We start from the raw sequence: 23315 nt of genomic DNA on the forward strand, positions 1-23315 counted from the left end.
AATTTTTTAAATTTTTGTGCCAAATTAGTTAATTTAGTGTAGAAAATGAGGAGTCCAATATAACAAACCATAAAAAACATAATCATATAACTAAAAAAAATTCAAATTTATGAGTCATCTATATATATATATATTAATAGGTAAAATTTAGAGAAAATTGAATTAGAATTTGAAATTATAATCTAATTTTGCATCATGTGTTTAAATTTATGTGGGAACTACACCATAATTATTCACTTAAGCTTGTGCCATGTGTCTACTTAAGTTTTTTAATCTTTGTGTCAAGTGAGCTAATGAGTGCAAAATACTAAGAATCTAATATTAATGAACTATATATATATAAAACAATCACATAAACTCAATAAAAATCACTACATGTTTCTCAAAAAAAAAAATCATTACATAATAAAAATCACCACACGTTCTATTTTATTAAAAATTAGAAAAAAAAAATTATCATAAGTAGTATTAAATTTAGGTAAGAATTTTAATATGTGACTAATTATGTTTACTTTTAAAAATAATTTGACTAATTATCTATATTTTATGATAAAAATTGTGTTTAATCTTAAATGTATATATATGTATGCATGAATGCATGTGTTACATGCTTTTAAAAAAATTAATTTGACTAATTATTCATATTTTTATAATAAAAATTTTGTTTAATTTTAAATGCATCTATGCGTTTGCATGAAGTTACATGCTAATGCCTTATAATAGCTAGGTGGAGAGTTAGGCCATGGATTTAAGACCTATGGGGTGTGGCTTACAAAAACAGTAGTGTGGGCCACGCATATTGGGTTTTCTAAGAAAAGAAGGCCCAATAGACCGAAAAACATACAACAAAAAAGTTTTCCAATTCCGGGATTTGAACCCAAATTTTGTCGTTATGATGAATTGTCAATGTGCTACAACGCATTTCATATCTTATATATCAACAGTTTATGTTTTATTTTATACATTTTCTAACAAGCTTAAAAATCATTCAGAAAATTGTCACTTTAATATGTGACATATTGTTACTAGTTGTTATAGGTGGACAAAAAAATAATTTAAGTGGTGAATTCAATTAATTAGAACCAATAAGGCAGTAACAACTTACCACCAAAAGGATTGTTATTGCCTTATTGGTCCTAATTTGTTGAATTCAATATCAAGCAATTTACTTCAAAAGTGTTGTGAAAATATTGTAAATGTAGCAATTTTCATACTTCAAATGGATTAAAAATTAAACGATGATTTTTTTCCTAATAAGAGTGGGCCCAACAAGCTCACTAAAAATATAACAAAAATGGTTTCTTTGTAAAATAGTATAATCCAAAATATGCATATTATCTAAAAAGAGTGAGCCAAGTACAAAAAAAGAAAAGAAAAAAGAAGGTAATTGTCCCATATTGTTTAAGAGAGTGTATTGTGTGTAGTATAACTTATCACACACTCCTTTAAAAGCTATCATGTCTTTTGAATGGAGTTTGTGGTGTGTATTTGTGTTAGGGTTTTTTTTTTTACTTTTCCTTGAGTGTGTTTGTTTCTAAAAAATAAATAAATACAACAAAAATGGTTATTTTCTTTCCTAATAAGAATTGATTTGTAAAATAATATAATCCAAAATATGCATATTATCTAAAAAGAGTGTGCAAATAGGCTCACTAAAAATACAACAAAAATGGTCTCTTTGTAAAATAATATAATCCAAAATATGCACATTATCTAAAAAGAGTGTGCCAATAGGCTCACTAAAAATACATGATAACTGCTGCCAGGATTCGAACCTGGATTCTATAATATTATATCAAGAATTGCCAATGTGCTACAGCGAATTTCATGAACTATTTATCATCATTATTTATTTAATTTGGTACTTTTTTAACAAGCTGAAAAACAATAAATTTTCATTTTGAACGCTATACTTTAAATGGAACACAAAGTAAACCCTGCTTTTATTTTATTTTATTTTAATTTTTTTGGATCCTTCAAAGACAAGACAATTTCGTTGCTTCCAAACCAGATAAGCAGTAACAGCAAAATCTTCTAATTCACTTGCAGTTAACATCATTCTTTAACTGTTACTAAAACAAAATCTATTACTTATCAAAATAAATAAATAAATAAAGCATGGCCTTAGCTCGGTAGCTCATGGGAAAAATTAGGCAGGTAAAAAAAAAAGAAAAAGAAAAAAAAGGATGGTATCATAGTTTCTTATCAATGTGACTGAATCTCGGGTTGAGAAACTAGACAAGTGAATGTGTTACATTTGACATTGAAATAATTGAAGGATCATTGTTTTGGTCTAGTGCAGTTAATGGTTAGTAACTTAGTATGTGTAGATAAAGCACCAGATGTTAATGTGAGCTTAGTATTTTAACTTGTGATTATGATATTAATTTGGACTTGTTAGGCTTAGGCTTGTCGACTAATTTTCCCAAACTAATCAAAACCCTTTTTTAAACTGGATTGCAGCTGGACAGACTTGCTAAGTATCCAAGGGGTGTAAAAACTGATCGACAAGTTATCATATACAACATCATATTTATCATAGAAGTACTACAAGCCAGTACAGCCTCAAGAAAAATAAAATCGTAGCACTACTACAAGCTAGTACATGCACATGTAAATAAACTAATAAAATACAAGTCTCTAGTACTTCTTGAGGCTTCCAAATTAGTTGTCAACCGCTTGTCCTCCAAGCCTCTACTATGTCTTCGTAGTTTGTATGATGAAATTATTATGTTACCTCTACAATATATCATTTCATTCATTTGTTTAAAGATAATTTGTAAATTTCTTGATGTGAGCCTAAATTTTGGGGCTTAATCTTCCTTAAGGTTTGGAAATTATTTCTTCTAGTTCAGTTTTTCGACCATGAGCCCTCACCAAAAGTTCAGTTGGCTGCATGTTAGTTTTGATTCACAGACAGATCATTTTGATATGACATTGTTTAACCTTTGCAGTGAACATAAGTCTGGATTCTTGTGGCTCAGGTGAAGTCATATAATTTTTTAATATGACTGAAACTAATTCTTGGTTGACACAATGGAAATATTATATTGATAATGCCATATAAGAAGGATTGGTACCTCCCACGCACTTTAGTGCTTGGGGTACAAGGAGGGGAGGGGAGGGTAATAGCATTAGGATTTCGAACCAATATAAAAAACAAATAAATAAAATTTTTTTTTTCAAATGCCATATAAGAAGGAAAACATCTTTTAAAACAACTTTGGTTGCATTTCCTTTTTTTTTTTTTTTTACTAATTTAATTTTCTCTGCATTTCAGCTCAGAGGATGCTTTTGGCTTCTTTGTTTCCTTTTACTTTTTGGTCTTGGGCCATTTCTCGGTGGAATTGTTCTTGTTGCATTTGTCCTTGCTTTCCATCTTCAGCATGTTTTTCTAATGGGTGTAGCTTTTGGCATTGCCTTTGTCCTTAGTACTCGGCAACCATCACAGCTACTTTTCTCTTCAAAATGGGATTTATGCCTCTTGCATTACTGCTTGCAATGGGAGCTGCATTCGTCCAAGCTACAGGTTCTAGTGTCTTGTAGCTTGCAGGTTGCAGAGCTTCGGTGAATAACTTGCCTATGGTGACTACTTTCCTGGTAAATGTTCACACATTTCAGTCATTCATGTCATGTGCGGCAGTTGCCTTCATGCTTCGGCTGAGGGGCTTCCAAGTGGCTGCATCAAAAGCTCACATGGTCCTTCTTGTCTCTCTACATGGGTTCGCTTCTGTTGCAGCTGTGGCCAGCTGCATATTTGGGGCTACTGACCACTGGGCACTGGCACAGGCCCCTTGCAGCTGCTGTCCTAATTGGGTTTACAGATCCTTTATCTACAATTGGATCCATACTCGCGGGAATTGACTACACAGGTCTAGACCATGTCATGGTGTTTGCTAATGGGGGATTACTCCCAAGCTTTGGAAGAATTATCTAGAGAGCAGTAAGGTTGGAGACACGTAAAAGGCAGTTGTGGGGTTGCAGTGGGAGTGGTGTTTGCTGCCATGTGTTTAACATTCACTAAGTTGGTTTGCTTGCACACATCTTACTGCAACTCTTCACCAGAGGCCGACAGATGAGTTGATAATGTTGCAGCTCATGCTTATGTGTAATTATTAGGTGCCCATGTTTGTGGTTAGCATGGTCATCTTTCAACATTTGAGCTTAACACTTGTGCTAGGCACTCCGAAAAATTGCAGAAGAGACTCAGTGCAAAGGGGCTGTTATTAAGGAAATGTTCCTCAAAAGTATGCCAGGAGATGAGAGGTTTCCTATAGTGCTCATAGATAATGTCATTATTTTCCCCCTCTTTTATAGAAAGAACAAATAAAATAAGACTTGAAGTTTTCCTTTGATTGTCCATTTACTTGGCATTGTTATGATTCAAACATATTTCACATTTAGAGAGGAAAAAAAAAATTAAAATGGATTTCAATAAACAACTTTTTTCTCCTATTAGCTGCCAATCTTATTGAGCAGGTATGAAATCGAAATGTTTCCCCTGGAAAATTAAGTATCCCATTGATATTATTACCATATGATGAATGTAAGGCTATGGACATCGTGGATTTGTTTTACTTTAATTTCTCATAATGACTTTCTATGATTGTCAAACAACTTTCTGTGGTGGTGATTGTGTCTGGTTCCATGCTAATCCTCAGCACAGTCTTTTATTTTGTTTTTTAAATTAAGATGAATTTCATTGAAACACAATAGAACCACAAGAAACGGAGTCTATGTTTGCCTGAGGCAAGGGGTAACACTATAGCATATGAGCTATGACAAATTGATGCAACCCCAAAAACACTACTCCCAGAGACTAAACATCAAATTCTGCAGAAAAGAAAATCCACCTAGCTCTTGTCTCTAGGAGAATTCCAATTGGTAGTTAACACAAAAGACTTTGTTGAGGAGGGACCCTTAAATTTTCTTGCTAACCTCCATTTTGCCTCTTAACATCTCTGCGTATGTTTTTGTTTACTTCCTCCTCTGTTTTGACAACACACCACCATAAATTCTATTCTCTATGATATATTTTTTACGGGAAGCATTGTGCATCTTTCTGCAGTAGAATTGTTAACCCAATAACAACCCTTCGATTTATTTCTTACAGGAAGTATCCTAATTCTATTGATAATGAGTGGGATTAAATAATTCAATCAGGGAAATTGCTGAATTATACCACAGTTCTAGTAACAACTAAAGCGGCAAACAGAGAAACAAAAAATAAAAACAGAAGCAATACTTCTGGAAATGATGGTTTTAATATATGTCACACTGACTCACACAATCATGAAATTAGTTGGCCCTGTCAGATTGCATTAGGAAACAAGTTGTCCCTGCCAGATTCCATTTACCATTGGATTCTCAAATTTGTTGGCATCCGATTGAGATCACAACATATAGATTGTTGGAGAATGACCAAGCCCCCAAGTCTTTGGTAACGGTTTTTCTTTTGTAACAAACACATGTTAATAATTTACAAGTTCATGCACTATAGTGTTTTCTAATCATCATCAACATCGACAAATATTTGGCCTGAAAATTTTGGGTTGACTTCTACGCATCAAAAGGCAAGAAATATATACACCTTCAAAAAAATAACTCACCATTTTAAGATATCATACAGAAAATCCCAAAATCAACAAGAAATCTCAAACAGAAAACATTTTCATTCGATTAAAGCCAGGCAAAACACATTGAGTTGGGGCTACCAAGTATCATCTCCATGAAAACACTTAGAAGTAAGTAGTATTATGACTTTCATATGAGCTAAACTTTGACCGTGATCATGATCCAAACATATAAGAAAATTACAAAAACATCACTAACAAAAAGAGCTATAAACATAAAAGATGGAAACTCCAAACTAAACTAACACTTTCACTTGTAAGTCGACTGATTGCTCTGCAAATCCTCACCCCCATCAATCAACTTCTTCTTCTCTGCAACCAAACCCACCTCCACTGCAACCGGTTTAGCTTCCTCAACGCTCTGAGACCCTGTCAACCTAGCCAATATCACAAAGGACATCCCACCAAGAACATTGTTCAAGCATCTCAGAACCACCACTGAGGACTTAAACGCCAATGGAGGTAACCTCTTAGCCAACAAGAACTCGATCCCATTCAAAGTCTGGTACCTGAAATTACTATTAATCCCCATGTGAAGAGCCCAAGTGAGTGAATTCAACAGAGTTGGAGGAGCCTTGTTGGGGGTCTCAAAATTGGGATCCATTTTCTTCCTCATACTGATCAACCCATTTGAAAGTACAGTCCCTGCAAGCCCAGCAGCAAACCCAACAGCCGCAAAGACAGCTCCTTTGTACACAAAAGTCCCACATCGATTGAGAAGTGAATAAGCACCAGGCTCAAACATATGGCTGGGGGGACAGCTAGCAAAAATGGCAGGCAAATAAGGCGATGAAGAAGACAAAGTTGGTGCCAATAGATACATAATTGTAAAGTTAAGTATGGATCCAACAACTAGAGTTGAGAACACGAAATCGAGCTCGTTGAGACCAAAGTTGGGTCGAGAAGCCATGTCTCCAAGAACACAAGCAGTGACACCCACCAACTCTTCCATTAGAACCTTGAAAGGAAACTGTGGATCTACTGCAACTCTCGATCTCCACCCATTCAAAAACAAACCCAATATCCCAAATCCCCCAGAAGACTTAGACGATGAAGAATCATCACCAGAACCGTTCCCATCTCCTCCACCTCTTCCTCCATTTCCGCCGCCACGTCCGATTCCAGCGCCGCCGTCGCTGCCTCCGCCGGCAAAAGGCAATAACTTGTTGGGTTTTAGATTTAGAGAACGCTTTTGATTATTAAAATTGAGAGATGCTGATGATGAAGTATGTGGAAACGAAATTGAAGCAGGTGGGACAGCATTCAATCGACTATCGCTAACGTTGTTGTTGTTGTTGTTGCAGCGATATTTTCTGGGATTATTAGCGTAACGAATCTGAAGCTGAGCCGCCATGCTTGCCATCTTTTGTTTGTTTCTATAAAACTAACACTAAAAAGCAAAGGGGTTTTAAGGAATCAAGGGTCCGATATACGATGTTAATAACATAGTACCACTTTTATAAAAAAACCTGAGTTATAAAAAGTACTTTCTTTTATTTACTGTATTATTCAGACGAAATTAATAATTAGTTAGCTAAAATAGGGTAAAGGTAAAATATAAAGATGAGTTTATTGGAAAAAATAATATAGATTTAATAAGAAATTAATATTTTTTATGTTCACTTGAAAATATTATTAAAAATGGTAAAAATTCTGAATCCCACATAGAAAACGAAAGAGATAATATATGAGTTTATATGCTCATGAGTTGGACATTAGGTTGAGCTTTTGGCATATGTGGATTGGGCTTACTTGTGTATTTCATTTTGTGAGAGAAAAAGACATTGAATGTGTCAAAGAGAGAGAAAGAGACATTGAGTGTGTCAAAGAGAGAGAAAGAGACATTGAGTAGTTCGCAGAGTACGACCTTGTGTGTTTCGTTTTCGTCCTGTAAATCATTTCAGTGATTGTGTGACGGACGAAACATTTGGTCTGTGAGTTTTTAATTATTTGCAGATCTCTTCTTATATATACAGTATCTATTTATTGTGTTTGTCTATCACATCTATTTATGTTATTACTTATATTTAGATCTGTATGTTGTTCCTTTTGCTTTATCACAAAAGTAAATTGTTGAAATATATCCAACAATCTTAAAGCAAATTTATATATTTTAATTTATTTTTGTGATTCATGGTCAAAGGAATTTTGTGGTTGTTGAAAAACACTAAATCGGCAGTTGCATATACTCTGCGCAAAACTTGAAAAAACCGGGGTTGTGTTTACCGCTGCATAAATATCCACTTGTTTCGTGTTTGACTACAGAATTTGGTTTGTATATACTGTTTTGTTGTTGATCTTTTTCTTCTTGATTATTATATTAGATTGGGGCATTTTGTCTTATATGCTAGTGTCTGCTCTGTGTCTTAGATATTTTCTAAGCATTTGATAAAGTTGATTTGATGCTTAAGTGTAGTGGTGAGTTTAATTAAATTATATTATAATAGGCTAATTTGGTCTTGCTAATGTTGATGATGGTTATGGCTATTATGTCGGTAAGATTCCTATAACTGCTATAGTATTGAGATTAGGTTTCAGTGTAACAACACATTCCATTAAAGTTTTTTATTGTGTGAAATTCTTTGATTACCAGATACGTGTACTGTAATAACAATATTGCAGAAGTACAGTTACATATTGTGCGAATACTTTCTGCAAAGATGGCTTATATATATGTTTATATATAATTGTTATATTTGGAGTTTAGGTGATTGAACTATAATTATTTAACTATTGTAGTTGCTTTTTGGTTGACTGTAATATTACACAAGCATGATTCGTTCTACTATGTAAGAATTATTTGCTATGTTTGCAATGGCCTAAAAGAGGAAGTATTAAATCCTGAGAAGATTGTAACCAAGTTTATGTTTGACCTTTGATATCTGTGCAAGATTGTAATAGCACTAGTTCATGGCATGTAATTTATGAATAACACACACACACACACACATACGGTCATATGGACACTATGGTTGATATCATTTGTCAATGTATTAGTTGTGTATTTGGGTATACCGTATACAATGCATATGTTATGAAAGTTTTCATTGTAATGTGAACTCTAATATTGGCAGTAGTACTAATATCTGATAATATGGTATTTATTTTATATCAAGGGTAGACGTAAATAGCAATTAAACATGTTCTCGGCCTTTTATGTGCAATGGTGTATGGGATTGATGAATAAAAAAAAAAAATTGGAAATTTCACTAGAGACAAATTTTTTGAATCCATTTAATTGCATTCATTTTGGGCGTGACTGCCATCTTTTAGGTTTTGGTTAGCCTTTACTAATTCATCAAGTGATTCTCTATTTGACAATTAAGATAGCATTATGATAGCTGTTATTAATAATTTCAAATGTGTGGATATAAGCCCAAGAATGAGACCAATTGCACTCTAGTGGGGCTATAAATATGGGGTTTCACTCTAAGTTAGAGAGTGTACAGTTCACCCTTTAGCCAAGGGTGTTATTTATTTATAAAGTTTAAGGCACAATTGTTTGTATTGATATGAAGGACATATGATTATTGTATTTGAGCACATATAGCCTTACTTAATTACATACATGTATATATATTTTTTAAGCATTTGTGAACTTGACTGGATATTAATGTATTTAAACCCAATATATGTTTTGTAATATTTCATTGGATGAAATATATATTGCATGCATTACTTGACATATTTGGGTTGTCTAAAATGTGCTATGCACAAGAGTCTATTATGAGTGCTTATCAGTAAGCAAGGATGAGGTATTAGAGTTTCATTCATTATAAGATAAAGTCGAGAAATAACTCAATGAATGTAATAAGTTCTTAATTACCATAGAACTTGTGAGGGGAAGCTATTATTTCCACCACTTATTTGTTCATTGAGATGCCTCTAAAGAAACCACTAAGACACCTTGTGAATTATGGAAAGAGTGATCGCCTTTCCATAAATTCTTTGGATGTGGGGGTGTTTGATGAAGGTGGTAGTTCCTATTCCTAAATGATAAAGAATCATTGATTGTGTTTTCATTGGTTATGGTTATAACAGTAGTGCATAGTGCTTTCTAATTTATAAATCTATTATTCTTATATGCATGAAAATTAATTAGAATATATTTCAAATGTTAAACTTTCTTAAAAGAAAGTTTGATTTTACGTTTAGTATCTCTCATGATCAAGAGTTGGAAGAGAGGTTGAGCCTAAGCGTAGTATTAGGACAAACACCATATTTTTTTTTGTCCAGATTTCTAATTCATATGTTAGAAGATGAACTTAAAGCTTCAAAGAAGCGATATCCAGATGTGCCTTCTTGGAAAAGAGATTGTCAATAGTGCAATAAATCCATCTTAGAAATCTATGCATAGTAGTTGGTAGATCTACCACTTGAGAATTTGAGAGTTGATGGAATTATTAACTATTACAATGTGAGACTTGTTTTAAAAGGCTACAAATAAAAAGAAGATGTGAGTTTTTTTAATACATAATAAACCAAAGGGGTTCATGGTTCTTGTACAAGGAACCAAAGTGCTTAAACTTGTTAAATCTTTGTATAGATTGAAGCAAGTTTTAATCCAATGACATGAGGAATTTGATAATGAGATGATGTCAAATGAGTTTAGATTTAATGCAACTAGTGTGTGATGTGAAATATATCACAAGAGGCTATGTTGTTGTGGGATATGCTCATGTAAGTGTTGTAGATGTGATAGAAGAAATGAAAATTTCTAATACATCTAATGGACTTGTCTTGTCTCAATCACATGAGAAATGTGACAACAGTCTAGTGAGAACACCTTATGCAAACAGCATATGTATTTTTGGAAAGTCAATAAATCTAAACAGACATGCATTGTTGGATACTTGTGCCTCCTATTTGTATATATTGGTAGGACACGGAGTTATGGTAGGTCTCAACATATTTGTTGGAGACATAATACCATAAGACAGTTTCTCTCAAATGGAAGTGATTCCAAATTATAAAAAGGAGCCATAATCAGTTGTTTGAGTGGAGAGCAAGTAAACTGCTCATTGAGGGGAATGGGGTTAAAGCCTATAACCTAAAGTTTCCATGACGGTAACCCCACCTAGTTGATTGGAGATCCCAAGATTTAGGTTTTCAAAGGGACAACAAAATTATGGAGACTAATTTTTATCACTATGGAGATTACATCTCCCACCCATTCCTATGATGAAATAGTGATGCTTGTAAGCAATGTTCAAGGTAAGTTTTGCTATTAATGATTCTTATATCTTGGAATTCCAAGTGGGGTATATCAGGATACTCTTAATAAGAGTCACCTATATGAGTGTGAAGTGGGCCGCTTCTAAGAGAGTTTCAAGGCTGAATTCTCTAAAGCACTTCATGAATTTACCAGGATATGTTCAGGACCGAAATGAACACAACTATAAGAACGAAATATGTTCGAAAAGGAGCTGTGTGAATTCTATTGTCTTGGTATACACAAACAAATGAACAGTTCAAGACATCATGTTCACTGGTTATCCAGTATATCCGATAGTCTTTCACAAAGGAAAGTTCAAAGCCATAAGTTACTTCTCCCGACACAGTAACTTTTCTTTGACTCTCTCTGTGTCTACATCATCATTTGCATTGTGTTTATCAATTTTTATTCATGTGGGCGATTGTTGGAAAAAATAACATGGAGTGAATAAGAAATTGATATTTTCTATGTTCACTTGAAGATATTATTAAAAGTGGTAAAAATCCTGAGTCCCATATAGGAAAGGAAATAAATAATATATGAGTTTATATACTCATGAGTTGGACATTGGGTTGGGCTTTGGCATATGTGGAATGGGCCTACTTGTTCAAATAATAATATTTTATTATTTTAATTTTTGAGTCAGTTAGTTTGTGCACAGCAGTTATTACTGAAATAGACTGCCTCTTCAGTAACGTATAATTTTTCATAGTCCTTCATTCATAAAACTACTTTCCAGAAAACTCTCCCATTGAGAATATTTTTGTGCATTTAATTTTGTGTCAAAGAGAGGGAAAGAGACATTGAGTAGTTTGCAGAGCACGACCTTGTGTGCTTCGTTTTTGTGTTATAGATCATTTTATCCTTGGAGGCAGATGTCCGTGAGTCTCAAAACACCACAGTGATTGTGTGAGCAAAATTTGCTTTAAGGAGATTGTGTCAAATACAAGACTTGATCTGAATCATTCATCATTCGCGCATTTGGTCTGTGAGTTTTTAATTATTTGCAAATTTTTTCTTATATATACAGTATCTATTTATTGTGTTTGTCTATCACATCTATTTGTGTTATTGCTTATATTTAGATATGTATGTTCCTTTTGCTATATCACAAAAGTAAATTGTTGAAATATATCCAACAGAGTGTTACATCCACAAAATTTTTATAATATTTTCACAATAAATTATAGATGGTAAGTTATTATTGGTTCTAATTTGAATCTAAAAATTAAATTACTTTTTTGCCCACTCGTAACAACCAATAACAACCCACTACTTAGGATTTGTTGTGAAAATGTTGTGAACATAGTATTTAACAAATAAAATAGTAGCTTCTGAGCATGCGCTTTTCTATTTTTTGGGTAAAGTTTAATAATTTGTATCAATTATAATTTTGGATTATTACATTTTTCAATCACAAAAATCTAGGAGTGTGATGAAAAAAATTATTTCACCCACAAACGCATAATACTCATCGCATCCCTAGTTTTTTTTTTTTTTTTTTGTGATTAGAAAATTTAATAATCCTAAATTATAATGGATGCAAATTATTAAATTTTACCCAAAAAATAGAAGAGCCTTTGAGCACGCGTATGCTCAGAGGCTAGTCTCTTTTAATTTAGAGATTATTTCTAACTTTTTAAAAATTCTTTAACAAAATTAATGAAATCAAAACTTAGGATATAGTTCTAACTTTAAAAAAAAAATTTAACAAAATTAATGAAATAAAAAACTTAGAATATAAATAAGCACCATTTTACGCCAATGGTGAATTTTTTGTGTAATATTATAAGAGTATTTAGAAAGAAGAAAACAAAAAGACCTTCACCAGTTTGGTGTTTCACTTTTACTATCGACATCCCATATTTCCTTATTTTTAAAAGGTTCAATTAAATCACATTTGGATATTCTTTAAAAAAAGAAAAGAAAAATAATCACATTAGGATATAGATTTAGCCAAATACACCAACTCATTTGAGTTCAGATTCAAACTTCTCATAATCATTCTATCTTAAAGATACTAAAAATTTGAAGCACACTGAAATGTTGGAAATGCAATATTACATCCAAATTTGAAGTGCAATGAAATGTCGGAAATGCATTATTATGAATTTATTTTTAAGAAATATTGCACATTTTTAATTCAATAAATAAAATAATGATATATAAATATGAATGATATTATTGAACATATTATAATAACTTAAAAAAATTAAAAATAAAATTAAGTTGTGATTAATCCAAACCTTTTACCTTGTTCCTGATTTGCACATTATCGTGAACACCACCAAAAAATTAAAATCATAAGCATCACATATGTTGGTTGGGTTCAAATTGCACCATACATTTAAGGTAGCCAATCAATCCATTCATCTCATTACTTTCCATATCTTCAAACCCTTCAAAGGAACCATTGCATAACATTGTAAAAGATTGTGAGGAAAATTTAAAAGCAATAAATGTGTATTTTTTTTTCAAAGTAAAATATCATAAATTTTGTCATAACATTTTAAAATTTCAATACATATGTATTCACATTCTCCTACTATAGGAGGCATGTCCTGAAGCCAAACTTTCTATAACTGAGGATCCAAAACTCAAACTCAAAAGCGGTAAAGTTTTCTAAAGTAACTGTGGGATACAAAAATTTAATATGGTAATAGTGCCATGTGTTATACTTGATGTCGAGAAGTCCGACGCAGTTCCGAAAAGGCCATATCCTCGGACAGCAAGGCTAGGGAGGCGAGCCATGGGCACGTCGATAGCACATCACCAGAGGAGGCCTCATTGTAGAGGAAGAACTTTAGAGATGGGGGTTAGCCCTGACATGACTGGAGGGATGGTAGCTGCCGCCACATTTAATGCACCCCACCAAACCTCCTAGCCGCATTTATGTGGAAAAGACCCCTGAACAGTGCAGTCTTGGTTGCCGTAACTCACAAAAGATCTGAGAAAGGCGTCTGATGGGACAAGCACTCGAATAGCATCCTGCATGATCAACAAGTGGAAGGCCAAGATCAACTGAAAGAGGCTATATAATGTAAGAGATCCTCTAGGGGAGGGCATCATCTGAAAATGGTGAAAAAAGACACTGTAGCAACCATGAATTGAAGTTTTAACTAAGTCTGAAGAAATATATTTAAGAAGTACTCTCCTCGGACTTTGCCGAGGAGGGATTTTATTTGCACACAACTTGATTTTCTTTGCTTTCTTACAATTCTTAATCCATTGTGTGTGTTGCTCAATCCATTAAAACCTAGTTTTTAAGCCCACTCTTTACAAATTCATTGTGTTGGGTTCTTTGGATCCTAATCCAGTCACTTCTTAGGCTTAGAACACAAAACTTGCCCTTACAATTGACGCAGTATGTGGGAAAGGCTCAAGCTTTAGTGGGATTAACTTTCAGCTATGGTAGGTTCAGGGCCTAACCGAAAAGAGTCTGTTGGTTCCCAACGTCATGATCATTTTATCAATCTTGAACGAAGAAGGGACCAGGAGGTTAGTGTACACACGACACAAACTAGTAGGAGCTCGTCTCGAGGTGGGAGTCACATCTCTCATGAGAAAAACACTAGAAGCTTATATCTGGAGATAGACCGTTTGCGAAGGAGATTGCGCTGCGAGTGACGTAGAGGAAATCCTTCGAGTTCTAGCCATTCTTCTGGTGATGATAGTGATAATAGCTACCGGCCTAGATCAAGGACTCCTCCCAGTGAGTCTTTTTCATGTGATGAGGAACGCCATGGTAGGTGAAGAGGGAAGAGTCTGTCTCGCAAGGCTTGGGCAACGATGCTATAAGTAGGGTTCTGAATCAGATTTCTAAGTCACCTTTCACCCGTCGGATTGAGGGAGGAAAGCTTCATCGGCAGTTTACTTAGCCAACATTCACCATGTATAATGGCAGAATGGACGCTGTAGAACATGTTAGCCACTTCAACCAGATAATGACTGTTCACTCGAAGAATGAGACCTTGATGTGCAAGGTATTTCCATCCAGTTTGGGGCCTATGGCGATGAGATGGTTCAATGATTTGAGGGAGGGTTCTATTAAATCCTTTAAGGAGCTCACAAGAGCCTTTGGTTCTCGGTTTGTAACTTGCAGTAGAGTTCCTCGGCCTTTGGACTCCCTGTTGTCTATGACTATGCGGGAGGGGGAAACCCTGAAGACATATTCTGATAGATACCAGGAGATGTTCAATGAGATAGATGGGAATTTCGATGATGTGGCTATAAGGACATTCAAGGTCAGCCTACCTGCCGAGCGTGGTTTGAGGAAATATTTGACTGGAAAACCTGTTAAGAGTGTGCATCAGCTCATGGACTGTATTGACAAGTACAAGTGGGTCGAGGAGGATCAACAGTAAGGGAAAAGGAAGGCTAAGGTGGTCCCTCAAGATATGAGGGATTTTAGATCGGACACATACAACAATAACCGTCCTCAGAGAGATTTTGCTGGGCAATCTGGATCTACTGCAGCTTAAGTGGTTAACGCAGTGTTTCGAGAGCCAGTTCATCAAATCCTAGAAAAAATTAAGAATGATACATACTTTAAATGGACAAATAAGGTGGGAGGGACCTCATGAATCACAACCAAAGCCTTCATTGCCAATACCACCAGGAGCAAGGACATACCACAAAGATTGCAGGACTTTATGGAGCCACCAGGAGTAGCTGGTCCGAAGTGGAAAGCTAAAGCAATTCCTATACCAACCCAACAAACAGGGTAGTCAAGCAGGGTTGGGAGCTCAGAGAGATGCTTCTGTAAGACCACCTTTGGGTATGATCAGTGTCATTCTTACTGATTTAGGGAGGACTAGCTCTCAGCCATCCGGGGTGATGTCTATAGCTCGACCATCTACAAAGGACTCACCCCCTGATTCGAAGAAGGGTAGATTGGAGGTCTGACCAGGTTTGAGCTTTTTCGATGAGGATAAAGTTTGAAACTTGCAGCCACATGATGATGCCCTGGTAGTTACTCTCAGGGTTGGAGGGTATGACGTGAAGAGGGTGCTGGTGGGTCAGGGTAGCGGTGTAGAGATCATGTACCCCGACCTATATAAGGGGCTAAAGTTGAGGCCCAAGGACTTGACCTGCTATAACTCCCCTCTGATAGGGTTTGATAGGAAGATCATCTTTCCGAAGGGCCAAATTAGGCTACCTGTTTAGACAGGGTAAGAGGTCGTGGAAGTGAACTTCATTGTGGTAGACGTGTACTCCCCTTATACGGTTATTGTGGTGAGACCTTGGCTCCACACCATGGGGGCTGTGCCTTCCACCTTGCACTTGAAGGTGAAGTACCCGTTAGGGGATAGGGTCGAGGAGATGGTTGGAATCCAGTCTATGGCTTGGCAGTGTTTAGTGGTTGCAATCAGATATTAGGCCGGTGGTGAGTCCTCGGCTACTGCTGATCAGGGTTTATATCAATCAAAGGTGGCAGTGTGAACCACAGACGCGGTGGTAAGAGAGGCAAGATGTGAGGAGCTAGAAAAATTTTTTGTCGGTGATGATAAGGATAAGTTCTTCCGGGTTGGAGTCCACTTACCCCTTCAAGAGAAGGAGGAGCTGGTGGCATTTCTTAGGAAAAACATCGATGTGTTTGCATGGGGCACTTATGAAGCCCCTAGGCTGGACCCAAACTTCATTTGCCATCACTTAAACGTCAATCCATTTGCCATCCCCAAAAAGCAATCTCCTCGGCACTTATCTAAGGAGCATTCTGATGTCGTCAGAGAGGAAGTGACCAAGCTCAAGCGGCAGGGGCTATCAAAGAGGTGTATTACCCTTAGTGGTTGGCCAATACATTTGTGGTGAAGAAGAAGGGTAGGAAGTGGCGAGTATGTGTGGACTTCACGGATTTGAATAAGGCCTGCCCAAAGAACCCCTTCCCTATGCCTCGAATAGACCAGTTAGTAGATGCGACTGTGGGCTATGCCTTGGATAAGCTTTTTAGATGCCTTTCAAGGGTATCACCAAATACCATTAGCTTTGGATGATTAGGAGAAGACAATTTTTGTTATTCCTACAGGGAATTACCACTACAAGGTGATGCCCTTTGGATTAAACAATATAAGGTCTACCTATCAAAGGATGATGACTAGGATGTTCGAGCTACAACTAGGTAAAAATTTGAAGGTTTATATAGATGATGTGGTGGTGAAAAGTAAGGTGGTGTCCGAGCACATGGGTGACCTCGGAGATATTTTTGAAATATTGAGGAGGCACAAATTGTGCCTCAATGCTTCCAAGTGTTCTTTCGGCGTTGGCTCGGGTAAATTTCTGGGCTAAATAGTCACTCATCGTGGAATTGAAGTCAACCCTAATCAAATTAAGGCAATTAACAATTTGCAACCCCCTCAGAATCCTAAAGAAGTCCAGAAGTTGACAGGGATGGCTGTTGCAACCCTATCGGCATTGGCTGTTGCGTAAATGGAAGGGATTTGAATGGACCTAGGAGTGTGCCCTGGCTTTCCAGCAGCTGAAGGAATACATTTCTTGGCCACGTATTATGTCCAGGCCCGAGGAAGAGGAGGTTTTGTTTGCTTAAATTGTTGTAACTTCCCATACAGTGAGCTTAGTGCTGATACTAGTTGACAACAGAGTTCAGAGACCAGTTTATTATGTGAGCAAGTAATTGCATGAAGCAAAGGTTTGTTACCTACCGCTAGAGAAGGCCATTTTGGTAGTGGTGCATGCTACACACAAGCTCTCTCATTACTTCCAAGTTTACGCAGTTGTGGTTCTAACCCAACTTCATCTTTAATCCCTTCTTCAGAAAGCTGATTACCTGAGAAGGATTGCCACATGGGGGACAATCCTAGGGGCCTTTGATATCAAGTATATGCCTCGTACCTCTGTCAAAGGCCAGGTCCTCATAGATTTAGTAGCTGAGTTTGCTGAATCTCCACTAAAAGAGGAAGGGGAAAAGCAGAACATGGATGAAAAATCAGTTGGGATGGTGTTCTTACAAGAACCTCTAACCTGGAAGGTATATGTTGATAGTGTAACTAATCAAAGGGGATTTGGGGTGGGGCTAGTTGTGATATCTCCTAAGAAGATCACTATTGAGAAATCCTTGAGGTTAGGCTTCTCAGCCATAAACAATGAGGCTGAGTATGAGGCTCTACTACTTAGGATAGATATGGTCCATAAAATGGGATGAAGTACAGTATAGGTGTTTTTAGATTCAAGATTGGTAGTTGGCCAGGTAAATGGAGAATTGGAAGCTAGGAATTTGTGGATACAAGGATATTTGAGTCAAGTCAGGCACTTGCAATCAAGGTTCAAGTCTTTTGCCTTATAGCAGATCCCTAGAAGCAAAAACATGCATGCAGACTCTCTTGCCACTCTTGCAAACTTCTCGGCGCAGAGCTTACCTCGGGTTATCTTGGTTGAGGATTTGTGTAAACCTTTTGATTCGAAGAGGGAGAAGGCTCAGATTCATCAGGTTAGGGCAGGGCCTAATTGGATGGATCCTATCATGTTGTTCCTCAAGGACGACGTCTTGCCTAAGGAGAAGGTGGAGGCCGATAAGGTGCGAAGAAAAACTCCTCGGTTTTGGTTTTCTGAGGATCGGAAGTTGTAGAAGTGCTCTTTCTTTGGACCATATTTGCTATGCATCCACCCTGACATAGTGGAACCACTCCTAGAAGAGCTGCATGAGGGGATTTGTGGGAGCCATACGGGAGGCAGGTTGCTGTCTCACAGGGCCATCACTTAGGGATATTGGTGGCCAAATATGCAGAGGGAAGCACAAGAGTATGTGAAGAAGTGTGACCAGTGCCAGAGATTTGCTCCAAACATTCATTAGCCAGGGGTGTGCTTAACCCTCTGTCTAGACCCTGGCCTTTCACTTAATGGGGCTTGGATATTGTGGGGCCCTTCTCTAAAGCAGCAGGGAATAGGAGATAGCTTTTGGTCGGCACTAACTACTTTACCAAATGTGTTGAAGCGGAGCCACTAGTGGATATTAGGGACGTGGATGCCAAGAGGTTTGTGTGGAAGAATATTGTTACGCAATTTAGGATTCCCCCACCCTCATCTTGGACAATGGACTTAAGTTTGATAGCAAAACTTTCAGAAGGCACTGTTGTGAATTGGGAATCAAGAATAGGTACTCAACCCCGGCTTATCCACAAGGAAATGGACAGGCCAAGGCTGCCAATAAAGTCATAGTGAATGGACTCAAGAAGAGGTTGGATGATGCAAAAGGTGAATGGGTAGAAGAGCTGCCACATATTCTTTGGCCATTTTAGACTACCCCTCGTAGGTCCACAGGAGAAACACCATTTTCAATAACTTATGGGGCCAAGGCTATGATTCCTCTTGAGATTGGATTCCCAACACCAAGGACAAGCTTATTCACTCTAGAAAGTAATGGCAACCTACTGGGAAAGAGCCTAGATTTAGTTGAAGAACGAAAAGAAAATGCCATGGTTCAATTGGCATACTATCAGTAGAAGCTCAAACAGGGGTATGACTCCAATGTGAAGTTAAGACCATTAGCCCTTACTGACCTGGTATTGAGAAAAGTTGTGGGTACTGCAAAAAACCCAGCATGGAGAAAGTTAGGGCCTAATTGAGAAGGGTCATACCGTATCACCTCGGTAGCTGGTATAGGTGCATACTTCCTAGAAAATTTGGATGAAAATGTTGTACCACACCCTTGGAATGTAAATAACCTGTGAAGATATTATTATTAATGAAAGGCAATTCTGCCATGTTTTTGTTGGAGTTATGTGTCATCTTGGTTATTCGTTTGAATATTAAACGGAATCTTGGTCATGCTTGGCTCCTCGAACCATATACCTTGGATAAATTAATATTCTCCATTATTTGCTTAAGTGTTAAACAAAACTTTGGTTATGTTTGGTTCCTCGGACCACATGCCTTGGGCAAATTAATACTTTCCATTACTTGTTTGAATATTAAACAAAATCTTGGTCATGCCTGGCTCCTCGGACCACATACCTTGGGTAAATTAATATTCTTGGTTATTTGTTTAAGTGTTAAACAAAACCTTGGTTATGTTTGGTCCCTCGGACCACATGCCTTGGGTAAATTAATACTCTTCGTTATTTATTTAAGTGTTAAATAGAACCTTGGCTATGTTCGGTTCCTTGGACCACATGCCTTGGGTAAATTAACATACCTTTGATCATGAGAATACCAAGCAAGACCTCGGCCATGCCTGGTCCCTCGGACCACATGCCTTGAGCAAAATAACACTTCGCAATTTCACCAAGGACGAGACCTTGGCGTATGCATCATCATGAAAAAATGAGGACCCACCCTGGGTTTTGATCAAAAGACTCTGAAGGTACATTCATAAGGTGCTCTTAAAATGAGAGACCTCAAACACCCCCTTTTTTCTATTAAGTGTTTTGCTTGTCTCTAAGGACTTAGACATTCCTGTTGATTATACAGTTTTTAGTACCAACACATAGTTATTTTTCTCACTGTTTACATGGGCTTAATTTATTTGGATTAACAACAATTCATTACTATCAGCTTTTGTTAAAGTATGGGTGTTCACCCTTAGAAGCATCACCAATCTAACCTTTCAACAAAGGATAAAACAGTAACTACAGCCAATCAGAGACAAATATTGCAAGAAAAACAAAAGTTCATAAAGTAAAAGTTAATGTCTTTTCATTGAACAAAAGAAAATGTACATCATAAACAGTGGCAGACTGCCACAACAAAAGAAAAGTACAAAAAAAAAAGAAGAGAAAAATCCTAAGCTAAGCCTTGGCTGGAGGAAGGTCTTCTTTATTGATTGGCTGGGAGACGGGAGGATTAGCAGCCTTGCTTGAGGTGGCCATCTTCTCCTGTGCCACGACCTGAGACTTGACCGGCTCAGACTCCTTTGTCTTAGAAGCAGCTTCCTTGTCTTTGCCCTTGTCCTCTGGCTGAGCTCTACCCTTGCCCTTAGCCACTTCCACCCTGTGACCTGGGTCACTAGCCTTGCCAGGCTCTTTAGTGGCCTTGGGGGAAGGAAGAGAGGCCTGAGTGGTAGGAAGCTGCCCAGGTGTAGTAACAGTAGGGCAGCCTCCATCCTAAGGCCCGAAGCTGCCTCAGGAGCTTCTCGGAGGTCTTTTAGATAATAGACGTTCTTATCTTTCCTCCACTCCGAGTCAGCAGGGGCTCCAGCCACGTTCAGGGCCTCAATCCACACCTCAAGGCAGTAATCACTGCAGACCCCAACCAACTCATTAGTCAGCTGGGCCTCGGTCTCCTACACTCCAAGGTTGTAGAACTTCAGCCCTGTAGCATCCACGGCTGCTTGAGCCACCTGGGTAGCCTCCTTAGCCTTTATCAGCTCTGCCTTTAGGTCTACCACCTGCTGTTTGGTTGTGGCCAGCTCTATCTCCGTGTAGTGGAGCTTTTGATGCTGCTCCTCCACTTGCGCCTGAGCAGTCTTAAGGCCAACCTCGACATTCTTCCAATCCCTATCTGTAACAGCCAGGTTCAGAGCCAACTCCTTAATCTTACTTTCAGCGGTGGCAAGGGACTTGCTGGTCTCCGCGAGGAGGTTGTCTGCGAGCCTAGCCTTGTTTTGGGCATCTTTCACCCACTCCTCGGCCGTAAACACCTCCTGGATGGCCAGCACAAAAATGACAAGGGGATGCTCTATCAAATAAGAAAAATACAACCTAGCATGAAATCAGTAAGGCATGTCAAGAAACTTACCAATGCCGAGTCCCTCTTCAGGGACAGGAAGAGATCCTGCTGCCTCACGTTCTTTAAAGTAGCCATGTCCTTCGACAGCAATAGGGGTTGATCCAGAGCGTCGGCAATGTAATGGGCATTCCCTCTCTGGAACTCCCTGATGGAAGAGTTTTAGGGTATCACCGCGCCATCCAACTCTAGTTGAGGGTTCCAAGCAGAATTCTGGGGGTGTACCTCAGCCATGGGCTCGGTCTCTTTACTCTCGACTGAAGAGGCCTTTCCTTTGCCCATGGCTGTCTTGGGCAGCTTGGGAGGAACCCCCTCATTATGGGGGACCAACTCCCCTTCTTCCTTATCTTAAGGTTGGCAGGCGCGAAGGGGTTAACTAAAAGAGGGGGAGGAGGAGGTAGAGCAGGAGGGCGCTGAGACCCCGAGGTGTCTTTGGGCGCCGACCCCTTGGCCCTACCCGCAAGGAGTTCACAGAGGCCCTTCTTCCTCTCCAGCAGCATTTCTTCTTCTTTTTCCTTCGAACTACAAACTACACGGGCAACGACGAATCCGGAAGAACAGACGCTTGAAGATCTATTAAGCTCGTCTTCCGAATCCGAGACTTGAATCACAGGCTCTCCCTGCTCCTCTCTCTCTCTTCCTCAAGCTGGAATTGGTCTATCTCTGCTTCGAGTGACAAGCACGAAGAAGTTGTCTCTACTCTAGGAACCGCTGCTTCACGGGGAGAACGAGAGAAAGGCAGTTTGGCTTGCACGGTGCCTTTTCAGGTTAGGAATCCGGGCATTGAGACATCAATCCGAGCCAGCCGAGAATCACCTGCTCTGATCGCATTTCCCACACCTTGAAACTTATCAGACAGGGGCTTGAAGTCGAGGATGAGGTGGACAGCTCTCAGTTGTTCGTTTTCGCTCACAAACACCTTGGATCTCAACACTCTGTTGAGAGTGGGAACGTTAACAAAGTTGTGATTGGGAGCCAAGTATCTTTTATCTGCAAAAAAAAAGCCGAGAAACAAAACCACAGTTAAAAAAACGAGTCATCAGTCAGAAGGAAAGAAGACACTAAAGGAATGAAGAAAGAAGAAACCTACAAAACTAATTCCCTTGTTAGAAGACCTAAACTTAGGGTACCCCACCTAGTGCTCACTCCTGGGTTGGGCAGTGAAGACTGTCATGTCATTCACCCAAGACGATTAGAAATCTTTGATGCCACGTGTCATACTTGACGCCAAGAAGGCCGGTGCAGTTTTGAGAAGGCCATATCCTCGAATGGCAAGGCCATGGAGGCGAGCCATGGCCACATCAATGGCACATCACTAGAGGAGGCCTTATTGTAGAGGAAAAACTTCAGAGAAGGGGGTTAGCCCTGACATGACTGGAGAGATGGTAGTTGCCGCCACATTTAATGCACCCCACCAAACCCCTTGGTCGCATTTATGTGGAGAAGACCCCTGAACAGTGCTGTTTTGGTTGTTGTAACTCACAAAAGATCTAGGAATGATGTTTGATAGGACAAGCACTTGAATAGTGTTTTGCACAATCAACAAGTGGAAGGCTAAGATCAGCTGAAAAATGCTATGTAATGTAAGAGATCCTCCAATGAAGGGCATAATCTAAAAATGGTGGAAAAAGACACTGTAGCAACCAAGAACTGAAGTTGTAACTAAGTCTAAAGAAATATATTTAAGGACTACTCTCCTCAGACTTTGCCGAGGAGGGATTTTCTTTGCACACAACTGGATTTTCTTTGCTTTCTTATTATCCTTAATCTACTGTGCGCGTTGCTCAACC

General features: G+C 38.0%; 1 protein-coding gene across 1 annotated transcript; it reads right to left on the reverse strand.

Moving 5' to 3' along the window:
• Window positions 1-5654: 5654 nt before the first annotated feature.
• Window positions 5655-7063, reverse strand: LOC142609456 (protein RETICULATA-RELATED 3, chloroplastic-like). Its single transcript, XM_075781036.1, has one exon. The coding sequence runs from the start codon at window positions 6994-6996 to the stop codon at window positions 5884-5886; it is 1113 nt and encodes a 370-aa protein (XP_075637151.1). The 5' UTR covers window positions 6997-7063; the 3' UTR covers window positions 5655-5883.
• Between the last annotated feature and the right edge of the window lie 16252 nt (window positions 7064-23315).

The sequence above is a fragment of the Castanea sativa genome, chromosome 9 (genome assembly GCF_040712315.1).
Source record: "Castanea sativa cultivar Marrone di Chiusa Pesio chromosome 9, ASM4071231v1".
Lineage (NCBI taxonomy): Eukaryota > Viridiplantae > Streptophyta > Magnoliopsida > Fagales > Fagaceae > Castanea > Castanea sativa.

Bases quoted from the DNA above. Each gene is read 5' to 3' on its own strand.
- LOC142609456 (XM_075781036.1), bottom strand. From the start codon at position 6,996: ATGGCAAGCATGGCGGCTCAGCTTCAGATTCGTTACGCTAATAATCCC.